This window comes from Drosophila serrata, unplaced genomic scaffold (genome assembly GCF_035046125.1).
Source record: "Drosophila serrata isolate PLE 108 unplaced genomic scaffold, ASM3504612v1 contig_184, whole genome shotgun sequence".
NCBI lineage: Eukaryota > Metazoa > Arthropoda > Insecta > Diptera > Drosophilidae > Drosophila > Drosophila serrata.
This window is the reverse complement of record NW_028257082.1, coordinates 6533875-6546037: the sequence shown is the minus strand read 5'-3', so window position 1 is coordinate 6546037 and position 12163 is coordinate 6533875. Positions and strand designations below refer to the sequence as shown.

The 12163-nt window shown below is 42.4% G+C and overlaps 3 protein-coding genes across 3 annotated transcripts; 1 reads left to right on the top strand and 2 right to left on the bottom strand.

Moving 5' to 3' along the window:
• Positions 1–226: 226 nt before the first annotated feature.
• On the bottom strand, positions 227–1859 carry RpS16 (ribosomal protein S16). The gene is made up of 5 exons (XM_020942209.2): positions 1822–1859; positions 1706–1747; positions 1380–1511; positions 1032–1146; positions 227–470 (listed from the first exon to the last, which is right to left on the bottom strand). The coding sequence occupies exons 1-5, from the start codon at positions 1831–1833 to the stop codon at positions 325–327; spliced, it is 447 nt and encodes a 148-aa protein (XP_020797868.1). The 5' UTR covers positions 1834–1859; the 3' UTR covers positions 227–324.
• A 321-nt stretch (positions 1860–2180) lies between these two features.
• Positions 2181–7824, top strand: LOC110176953 (uncharacterized). The gene is made up of 7 exons (XM_020943458.2): positions 2181–2618; positions 2791–5414; positions 5466–5818; positions 5874–6152; positions 6296–6587; positions 6740–6909; positions 7002–7824. The coding sequence occupies exons 1-7, from the start codon at positions 2327–2329 to the stop codon at positions 7138–7140; spliced, it is 4149 nt and encodes a 1382-aa protein (XP_020799117.2). The 5' UTR covers positions 2181–2326; the 3' UTR covers positions 7141–7824.
• On the bottom strand, positions 7809–9142 carry LOC110179679 (uncharacterized). The gene is made up of 2 exons (XM_020947294.2): positions 8752–9142; positions 7809–8306 (listed from the first exon to the last, which is right to left on the bottom strand). The coding sequence occupies exons 1-2, from the start codon at positions 8761–8763 to the stop codon at positions 8007–8009; spliced, it is 312 nt and encodes a 103-aa protein (XP_020802953.2). The 5' UTR covers positions 8764–9142; the 3' UTR covers positions 7809–8006.
• Between the last annotated feature and the right edge of the window lie 3021 nt (positions 9143–12163).

Here is a 12163-nt window from a genome sequence, read left to right as displayed (position 1 = left end):
CATGAGTATTATTTAGTATTTTTTGATAGCATTAAATCGATACTCAATAAAATAATACTACTACTAAAAATATATTTAAAAAATATAAGCAGCAATTTAACAGTCCTAAGTTTGTTTAAATAGCTTAAACAACTTGTAAACACCACAGTCGAACAATTTCAAAAGAATGGTTTTCCCCCCTTATTAATCTAAATTCTAAATACAAAAAATCTAATCACATCGTCTGTACAGTTAATTATTCCGTTTTATTCGCACTCGCGTGCAAACACCATTTTCAAATTGTAAAAATAGCTCTAATCCAAAATGAAAACCAGACAGAGTAGTTTAACGGTACGACTTCTGGTAGCGGGCACGGGCACCTGGACCGCCGAACTTCTTGGGCTCGCAGCGACGCGGATCGCCGACCAGCAGGGTTCTGTCGTATTGGACCAGAATGTCCTTGATCTCCTTCTTGGAGGCCTCATCGACGTCTGTAATTGAAAGAAGAATAGGAATTAATACAAGGAACATTTCACTAAAACAATCTTAAAGTAAGACATGATTAAGTGTCGATGAAGCCTCAAATAGCAATGGTCAAATCTGCCGATCACTCTCTTTGATTGCGACATGCACTTGTTCTTCCTTGCTCGAGTCCTTCACTGGAAAAGGTTGATAATTCCAACAAAAATCTGGGAGAAGGTGCACAAAATATCTACTAAAGTGTTAAGATGTTCCTGAAGCATCACCCAATCTGCCCAATAATCGGGGCAGATTGGTTGGTATATGCTCATAATGTGGTTCAATCTGCCTTACTTAAATGTTTCATTGGACGGGTGAATATCCAACGAAAATCTGGAAGAAGGGGCTTATATTCCTAATGTTTTTGATGCATCACCCAATCTGCACAATAATCTTGCAGCTTGGTTGGTATATGCTCATAATATAGGTCACTCTGGCCTTTATTGAATCATTTGCAAGAGAGACGAGGTTTCTCTCAAACAAAAACCTATTAAGGCGGCCAGCAGTTTGTTTGGTTTGGTAGGTTCACTTACACTTCTGGTAGAAGGCAACGAGGGCCTTGGAAATGGCCTGGCGGATGGCGTAGATCTGGGCCACATGACCACCACCATTGACGCGCACACGGATGTCCACGCCGGCGAATTTCTCCTGCAAAACATACATTAAGAAACGAATTAATACATGTTTTGGTAATACATAAACTTAACTCGTTTCAGTTTTAATCAGAAACAAATATTAATCTCATTTGGCTTCGAATTCGGGATAAATGTTATCATCACTTTGGCTCTATGGGCTGTGTTTCCGCTTCCATTGTTTAGCGCTCACAACACGAAACGGAAGCGGGAACGTAGCCTCTGGGACCTGGGAGCACCTGCACATACCTTGCCGAGCAACAGGATGGGCTCCTGCAGTTTGTATTGCAGGACCTTGGGCTCAATCTGCTCCAGGGGGCGACCGTTCACCCTCAGGAGGCCATTGCCACGCTTGCAGTAGGCCACAGCGGTGGCGGTTTTCTGCAATAATAAACAAACCACACATTACTCGCCGCTCCAGCATTTGTTGAATCTTCTGCAAACCCAAACAGAACTCTCGCACACACAAACATAACCTCAGCGGCGAAGCGGTCGTCTCCCGCCGACTGACGCGGTTTTCGTCTGCGACACGTGCGAAAGTTTCGCCGGATTTCAGGGCTTTAATTCACACACACCTTGCGTCCGAAGACCTGGACAGCCTGAACGGGTTCTCTGCGCTGCAAAATACAAAGATTTGCAACATTTTAGGCATTAGTAGGCACGAAATCTGCGTTTTTTCACTGGCAAATACCTTCTGCTGCATTTTGCTTCGCGAGTTGGGAGAAAAAGAGCGGAAGTCGCGTTGACAGTTGGCGGAGCTGTCAAATTATCGATAGCGCTATCGATAACATCGATTGGGCCGACGTTATCGTGTTCGGGAACAGTGGTCGCTTTCTGTTAACGAACATTACTTCCTACATGGCAATTCTACTTCCGACATAGGAATTCTACTTCTACATGGGAGTTCTACCCCAAAAATGAGAATTCAACCGCATGTAAATGTAAAAGTAAAATTGTTATCTTGACGGTTAAGATGTAAATAATGTTAAATAAATGTTAAGTGTTAACGAACAGCAAATTCTTCGAAACATCGATAGTAGAGGTGGAGAAACATCGTGTCGGCGGCCATCGATGTTTTCGATGTTTCACGAACGTCGATAGCATTTGGCATCGATGTTTCTTCACCTCTATTGTGCATAAGTATCAGTGAATCGCCAGAAAAAAAAACTGAAAGTGCTGAAAATTGCAAATTTAAAATGGTTGTCTGCACTGCCACCATGCCAATGAAAACGAGGCAGAAAGCGCAGCAGATGAAGGAGCCGCCCGAACTAATCGATGGGCCCGCACTCACAGTCCCTGGTGACCAAGGCCAAGGCGGGGTCGATGAGGACGATCGCGAAGAGGGCGAAATTGTAGACGACTTTGAAATGATCATCTCGTCCGAAGACGAGGAGTTCAAGTTGCGTGCTCGCATCAAGCAGCTGGAGGAGAACAACAAGGATGTGGAGCGGATGGATATGCTGTCCGCCAATTTGGCGAACCAGTACAGTAAGCAACATGTAGTGGCTTGTGTATGTACATGTGTGTGCGTGTGTATGTGTGTGCGAGGTGATAGGGCTTCTCCTGGGGTTGAACTTGAGATAAATATGTGTACTGCGTGCTGTTCAATTAGACTTGCTCGATCACTCAGTTCTTGAAAGTAAAATTTGTATCTTTTCAGATTACTCCAAACCTGTGGAGCGTTCTCTCCGATATCAGAACAAGCCTACCATATACGTGTTGTCGGATGTGTCTAGCCAGTCGGATAACGAGATTCAGGAGCAGCGCAAGCATCGCAGGCACAAGATACGCCGCCTAGACTTGCCTGAGAAGCGCCATCATCGCACATCGAACGGCGGAGAAGACTATCGTCGGAATCCCTTAAGCAAGCGCATAAAACGCAAACACTTATCTCCTTCGCCATCGCCTCCACCGCTGCATCGCCGACGACACGTATTTAGCAACCACCAGCAACGTCAACTCCATCAGCAGCTGGAGCAGAAGCAGCATTACGGGAACTTGTCGCCACACCATCAGGACAGCATTTTGCTGGCATCCCTTGACAGTGTCAGCGATGACGAGTGTGACGTGAACGAGGAAGACGAGGTGGCGGATCTGCGAAGGCTTAAACTCAGCAGGCATAAACTGCGCGTAGCCCTGGCCTTGGAGGAGCGACAGGAGGAGCTGGGTCAGTACAAAAATAGTCTGAAAGAGCGACTTCAATGCCGTTTGCGCAAGTCGCCCAGTCCCAAGTACAGAAAGGAATACCCTCGGGAGAACGAACTGCAGCTGTTGCCACCGTTGCAGGCGCTTTACGACGGTGACGAGGACGAGCCTGTGCCAAATCACCAGGAGCCTCGGAAGCAGGAGACGCTTACTGAAGATCCTGTTGAGTTGAGGTTGCGACTTATAGCTCTGAAATCGGCGGTACTCAAGAAGCATCTGGCACGCAAGAAGAGGGATGCGGAGCGAGCCTACTCGCCCACCGATATGATCAATCGAGTGCATCCCGCCACCTCCAATGACGATGACATCGACGACCTAATGGAAATCAGTCCAGCTGCCTCGCCAGAGCGCATACCAAGTCCGCCAAGATATTCAATAGATGATGCTGTGGACACGAAGCCAGTGGACATGGATCTGGCTGAGACGGACAGCGATGATCAAAACAATGCCTGGGATTCGTGGACCCACAACTTGAACTCAATGGATCACGCCGGCGGCAGTTGGCGCTGTTTCATGCCCAACTCACTGCCGCCCGTATCCATGCCCATTGTGATAGACGATGAGGATGAGGATGTCAAGATGGGACTTTACGACGGGAAAGCTATTGAAGTTTTTAGCGACGATGAAGTACCGCCACCACCTCCACCATTTCACATTCCACATATGCACCTTGAGGACGAGGATGCCCGGGACGCTATGCATTTGGTCGATCATCATTCCAACCACAGTTCTTTTACGGACATGCAATCCGTTACCATGGACAATTCGCAGACGCGCAGCAAGAGTCTCGACAAATATCAGCCAGAATCGAGTGATGACGAGGCCGGTGCCTTGCGAGCCATGCTTTTGTCCAATTTACGGCCAAACAAACAGCCGCCGCCGCCGCCACCTCCACCATCTGCAGAGCACCACTTTTCGCCTGTTACTCATTCTGTTTCCGTTGCTGTTCCCGTTCCTGACCCTGTTTCTCCTCCTCCTGCATCTAAACTTAATGAAGAATCTGACTCAGCCAGCGACTCTGATGATCCGGAGGAGTTGCGTTCACTGCTCCTTTCCAGCATAGCAACCAAAAAACAGATAAGCAACCCGCAATCCAAGTCAGCAACAAGTCCATTGATCCTTAAGAATGCCGTAAGGCGCTTCCAGCCGATTAAAACTGAAGAATCTTTAGAGGATCAGCAGCCAGTTGAAGGAGAACACATCATAGAGCCGAAAGCTATTGAGGATGTCTTCACTGACCCAAGACCCGGTGACGAAGAACTTTCACAGGATCCACAGCCAGTTGAGGAAGATCTTACAGAGTCAAATGTTGATAACAGGATTGCGGAGTCAAGTATTAGGGAAGCTGCTTCTCCCACCTCAAAGGAAGCTGTAGAAACTTCACAGCCACCAGTTGTTGCCATCCAATCATCCATCCAGCCCACAAAGAACACTTCACCGTCCACCAAGATCATTAAAATTGTCAAGCCCAACAAGGTCATTAACAAGATAACGACTAAGCGAAAGCTGCCAATGGATGAGCAATCCGAGTCTAGTTTAAGCATTAAGCGTCCAACGACATTAATGATTAAGGAGCCCAGTTCCCCGCTGCACCGTAAAAATGGTATCTCATCTAGCACCCGCCTTATTACGAGTATGGATCCGGCTAACATCAAGGTGAACAAGTTGGTGATCAATCTGGCGGAGGAGTCGGCTGCCAGCGATGATGACCTAGAGCTGGGATCACACTTCGCCTATGCGAGTTACACGGACATTGCCAGTCCTTTAAGCATGGCCATGGGTGGTGGTCCAAGCGGATCCACCACCCGATCAAATACTCCCATATCAGAGATGGTAGAAACGGCGCCCAGCGATAATTGCAACATAAAGCGAACCTTGATCAATGAATTCTTTGAAAAGAAGATTGATGACTTCCTAAGGCAGGCGAGATCAAAGGCGCCAGCAAATGGCAATTTGTCAGAGGCGACGACGGAGGCTCCTGCTCCAGAGAAGGTTCCTGAGGACCCCAAAGCGAACGGGAAGGTGCAGCCCGCAGTTACTATTCCTAAGATAAAACAGCCGCCAAAGATTACGCCAGTGGTAAGATGTTGCTGAAGAAAGACTTTGACAATCTCTCACGTAATTTTGCAGGCTGTAAGGCATTTGCCAGTGGCGTCGCAAAAGGAGTACCTTCGACTGGTAGAGCGCATGCGATTGCTGGAAAAGAAAAAGAATGAGACAGCGAAACCAGCACTTCCTTCGGTATCTGTAAGCAAATCGTCCGCGGTTGAGAAGCTTTTGCCCCCCAAAAACGGGTTCCATCAGCGTCCCAAAGTAACCATAACAGTAGCGCATACTTCTAACAGCAGTAAAGCAACTATGACGGCAGAAAAGCCTCAGGCCAAGCTGTCTCAAAGCAAAGTAAGCAGCCTAAAGGTGAAGCTAAGCCAAGCGCCCAAGGAGAGTCGGCTGGTAGCCTTTGAGAACTCTTTTGCCAAGATTGGGTAAGTACTGGGAGAGACCGGGCTACTTATCTTTAGTTTTTGGGTTCTTTTGCAGCGCCAGCATGATATCCAATCTGGACAAATCGCTGCAAATGGTCGAAGAGGCCAAAAAGTCTAAGGCCATTCGTCTGCGCTGTTCACAACGCCTCAAAGAGCTCTATGCCGAAATGCAGTCCGTGAAGCTGGCTGCCCGACAGGAGGAACTGAAGCTGTCACAAATCCAGCCGGAGATTCAAGCCACCCATGAGATCATCAGATCACTGAAACAGAAACGACTCAAGCTCCAAGCGGCGGCCATGGACTTGGGCCGAGGATTAAGGGGCGATGACTACAGGTACTAACCAGCAACTATCTACCACAACGACCAACCAGAACGGCGTGGGAAAGCTGGAACAGAGCAAACTGGCAGAAAACCAAATCAAACCAATGCGGGAGCTGAGAGTGTTCTATGTGATTATAGGTTTGATTCTCTTTCAGGTTACGCGATGACGGCAAGGCGGATATCAGCCGCAAGTCCAAGCAACTTACCAAGGAGATACGTCTCTACAATTCCATTGTGAAGTACGACGACCTGAACAAACTGACTGAAGTGGAGGAGGAACCAAAAACTGTGATTGAAAATGCAGGAGATAGAGAGGAGCAGCCAGATGAATTAAAGGAGAGGCCGAGTCCCATGGAAACGGCAGCTCCACCTACTGCAGTGACGCAGACGGAAACCCAACCTGAACCAGAAGCAGAACCAGAACCGACGGCTGTAGAAATTCCAGATGTGCGTGGATTTCCATTTGTAGAAATTGCTTCAAAAACAAACATTTTGCTAAGAAATTCATTCAACGCGACCAGCATCCCTTTATGGGGATGTTAAACATCGAGAATTGTATTAAAAGCCCGCACTAATGAAACTGTTGAGTTTATTTTCAGAACCCGGCGCAGGACGAGGCGACAGAAGTTCCCAAAAACGACTCGCCAGGGCCATATACGATAAGCACAATGCGGCAGCTGTGCGAGGAGAAGATGGAGACAGAACCCATGCCAACTAAGAGTTACTATCTTCCGACTTACCAAACTCCAATGCCGCAAAACTACAACAGGTGAGTAAGGCATCTAGTGATCTCTGCCTGCTTGGAGAAATGTGTATTTGCTTGTGTTTATCATTTCTCCTGTCTCTCTTTCTATTTCCAAGTCACCTCGATGTCCATGCGACCATCTGTCCATTTGATCTGATGGGTCGCTGCGAGGATACGGACTGCTCCTACCTGCATTTAGCTCGTACCGATGCCCCCAGCGAGCTGCCAAAGACAAACCTCTCTCCCATTCACTAACAAAAAATGAAAAACTAAACACTAAAAAGTAACCAAAAAAGATATTTAATAGCGTGCTTGAATTCTGGTAAGTTGAACTCTTCACGCAACTTAATATTTAAATGTTGCTTTCAGTCAACAAACACAAAAAAAAAGAAAAGAAAAGAAAAAATCAAATGCCAAGCATGTGAAGAAGAGCCGCAGCAGCCGCCGCATCGAGTGCAAAACCCAAACAAAAAATAAGAAAAAGAACAAAGAAACCCAATCGATCGTTACTTGGTTGTACCTTGTTTGTTATATACATTTATACAGAGTATATCCCGCGTAGTGCAAGTTCAATGTTCGCCGACGACGACGACACGGCAATAATGTTCGGATGTGCATTATCTTTACCATTTTTCCTTTTGCTTGATTTTTATTTTATATAATTTACCCCTCGACTTTTAAGCCAACTCGCCATATCAAAGAATACCCGAAGCAGGGTATCACAGCTTTAAAATATATATTTTCGATTGCTAATTTAAAACTAGTAGCCAACATTTATTATTTCATTTGCGAAATCAATTTTAAATAGCCCTTAGATTTCTAATTATTATAAAGTTTTCTAAAAAGCCAAAAAACAAATGATTTTACTAAACAAAAAATTCGCAAAAAAAAAAAAACAATGAGAAATAAATAAAAGAGATACATTTAAAATTAAATAAAGAACGTTGTTTCTTCTTCTTTTGGGAAAGGGTAAGACAACGAATATGCTAATTTAGCCTTGTTTATTCCTAGATACATAATTTATAATAAATACAATAGGTTATCACAGCCAATCCATTGCGCAGGAGTACGAAATAATTTAATTTTCAATGAGTTTGCTTCACTGCTAACTTAGGTCCTTTCTATTCGATCCCAAAGAAGACGTACTCCCGGCACCAATCCTTGATGCCATCGTCATTGCTACAGCAAATGGGATAGACTATATCCGACTTGGTAACCTTGGCACACCGCATGCACAGCTCCATTGTGGGTATATCCTTCTCGCATTGCTGCACCTTCCGTATGGTCTCCGCCGACAGGTTGCCATGATATTCGCTGGGATCCACCGGCGGCGGTTGCTCCACACCCGACGCCGAGGGTCGGGCATTGGCACTAAACGGCAGCAGTAGAAGCAGGCTTGCCACTAATATATTGCAGAAGATCTGTCGAAAGTGGAATTATTTAGAGTTAATTGAATTTTCGACTGTCCAATTGAGTGGGGGATGCGCTTCTGTCCGGTTCTAGCTCAACTCAAAGCATCCTGAGCCAGATCAAACGGGATTGCAGGCAAGTCTTTGGAATTTATTTGAACAAAAGGACAATCGGATCGGACAGACACTAGGTTTGGGAGCATTGACACAGTTTTGCATGTTTCCAGGAACATTTATTACTTTAAATAAATCTGATACACTTTCGATTTATTAGTTCCATTCACTTTACGAGGTTTTGCGGCCATAAATCATTGTTGAGTGTAATTGTGCGAGTGAGTACTAAGGTTTATTTCGATTTGTTGATTAGTGATTAGCCTGGCTTTATCACGGGGTGGGTGTTTTTTTATGTATTACTTCAGACTTTGGTTTCAAACAATTAAATTTGAAGTGTGCTTACTTTCTGAGCCATTTCTGTTGCTTTAACACTAATACTTTCTCCGCACCGCCACCAATATATATATTTCTTTATATATAAGACACTCCTCCAAGTGCTATTTGCTATAGCCGGTGCTGCGCGTTACTGGGAGCAGGCGGAGCTCGAGCATTACTTTTTATACTTGGGAACCCGAAGCACCCAACGCACAGATCGTGCCGAGATCGTGCAGCATTCGTGACACATAATGGTTGATAGGCGAAATACCAGGTACCGCCACTATCTCGCGCGGACGTGCCGCCTTGGCCAGATGGGCAGCCAGGAGTGGGCAAGATATGCCAGGGCTTTGCCCACTTAGTTAATCAGATCGATCGGAATTTACAATGTGCTTTTCGGCTCTCGCCGATCGTCGTATAACACACACTTTTTTGGCAGGAAGCTCAGGGCATGACTGCAACATCAATCACTTATTATTAAGCAAAGTTTACATGGAAATTCTAAACGAGTTCAAATAAATAAGGGTTTGTACTTCATCAATTATTTAGCAACTAACTGAGTTGCTTCGGGAAAAACCAATCATCGGACTTCTAGTGATAGGGCTTAGGGAGTTGATTTCAAATTAACTGATTAATGGAAATTCCATATGCCCTCTAATAAATAAATATATTATAAGCTTGTGATTTGGAAATAGTTTAGGAAATACACACATTGCACAATAGGGATTAATTCATAGAAGTCACATGACAATAATATATTATATATAACAAGGATATTCACAGGTAACTCGAGTTTTGGAACATAATTAAAAGAATGATTAGGGTCCTCTAATTTAGCTTCCTTTTTTGATAAATATTTAATTCAGAATATTTTAAGGATTTTCAATAAAATAAAATAATATTTACTTATATTTTTAATGGTTAAAAATTGTGGTATATCCGAGACCCTTAACGGTAATGTATCTTTTCAAGAATTTCATTCATTTCATTTCCGAAGTTCGATTTCGTCTTTAGCTTTTGCAAAAATATTTTGATTCAATTGTCAAAATGTGAAAATAGCCTGTTTTTTCCGCTTTTAAGGCGCAAACATTCGACTTTGTGAAATGAAAAATAAGTACAGCTAAATCTAATCTTTAATGAAAAAGAAAAAAGTGAAAATTAAAGCATTAAGATTAATGGGGCACCCCGTATAGAACGAATTACCTTGAGTCTATTTTGGAAATCATTTGTCTGTGATCCTATCTAAATTTAATTTGGAAATAATAAAATAATTGAGTTGTCAAAGATTAAAGGTAATCAATAAAATAATTGGATGACAAATTGTGGCATAGGGGAAAGGTTTAAGTACTATTAATCAAAAATTAAATATTGAGAGGCACTTAAGAAATCACTTGGGTTTTTAAAAATGTTTTAAAAAGTGTTTATAAGTATGGGAAAAGGGTACCCTGATTAACTGAAAGCTGGAGTCTGGAGTTTGAAGTCCATAAATGCATTTTAAATTCATTATAGATTTTAAAAATATTACAAAAGTCCTAAGAAGTATACAATAATACATTTAAATTTCCGAGTTCAATCTTATAATCAAATCATATCTCATTATTTATGGTATCACACTGATGATAACCTATTGGAATGCCAATCATAGTCGAGGAATTGAAGGCTGATGAAGAAGTCAAAGTACATTGCGAAATGAATTTATGTCTGGATAAGAAAGTGGTGAGTTTTAAGATTAAAATTATTCAAAATTATTTTAAAATTTCTTATCCTTATCTTATGTCTTAAAGTTAAAGCTCAAATTTATCCATTTTATTGATTAATTTATCTAAATCTAATATTACAAATTGAAAAGACAGCTAATTATGATTTAAGGATTTACTAATCAGAACTAATATATGCATTAGGAAGTACAATAAAAACTATGAGACAGACGCCACTTGTTTACCGACAATTGCATTATACTCAGATTCCTATGACGATCGAAATAATATATGTATGTATGTATGGCAGGGTATACTGGCACATAAAATGTTGCGTAGACACTGACAATTAGTGAAACATCATGTTGCTGATAATGGGATTTCATGGGCGCCTAACTGATTACAAGCGATCATGCTAGATCCAACCTTAGTAGCTACGCAATTTAATTGTGCAATGTCTCGGCCAGTGTTTACTTCCGGCAATAATGCGAAATCAATGGGAATTCCGGGAAAACAGACCAACTTCTAGATGACCTCACCCATAATACTTTGATGCATTCATGTCTATGCCCTGCGAGAAATGCTAATTAATGACAATCTAGCAGTCACTGTAACTGCATATCAAATTCTTGGAATCTACAGCGGTTATTCCCCTAAATAAAACAAGGCTGTGGAAATTTTTAATTGGTTTATTTTTCCGCACTTTAAGTGTCAATAGTATGAATTATGTAACCTTATTGAAGGTCTCTTGGTTGGTAGGAAAAATAATATTACAGGGGAATATGAATTTACAGAGTGTAAGGGGTTTCCCTGACTCGTCAGGTTTTGAGGATTATAAATATTAATTAGTAAATTACTTTGTTTATTATTAATCTAAAGCAAAATACCCGCTTTAAGTTCAATTTTACTCAGCCTTTAACACAACCTTGATCCTTTGATAACACTTGATTGATTGCAAACAACAACACCTTTGCTGACCCAATCGAAATAATAATCCATTCACAAACTAATCGAATCAGACAGCAAATTTCCTTTCAATTTGTATTAGAGGTATATTATACAGTGAAAAGGAGTCCAGGAAATCAATGACCTTAGTCCCTGGTTAAGTTCCGATTAGTATTTCTATATTTGAAGACCTAGTTTCAAATATACTGAGCAAACAAACAATGCAAAAAGCTGATTAGATTGAGATCACATCACATCTGAATTGCGATTGATAACATTCAAGTATTGCAATTTTATTGAAATGTCTATATTTAATTTAAACATTTGTTTATTTCCAAGTAGAAGACTACTGATTCATGCCTAGATTTTAGTATCCAGGGCATTGCCGCGACTTCACTTTCTACCTTTGGCTATAGAAATTAAAAAAGAAAATCATAATAATAATAAACAATTCCTTGGCCCAGACAATGAACTTTGGAGCCGAAGATTATGGCAATCAGCCATCGAGTACAAATTGTGTGTTGATTTCATTCGTTTTTCAGTTAATTAGTCCAATCGCATGGACAGGGAAGCACGTTACCCGCCGCTGCATATATAGTATTTCGCCAGACGATCAAAGTAATCAGATCGACACGAATCTGGAAGCATAAATCATCACCTCACTTATTTTTCGATTTTTTGAAGAGCATAGCGATGTCCCAAGTGGTTCCCTGTTGCCAAGTGTCGCACCCACTCCCCCACATGATATGGTCTTCTATATTTATAGTTCTTCAAGATGGGATGAGAAGATAGGCTAAA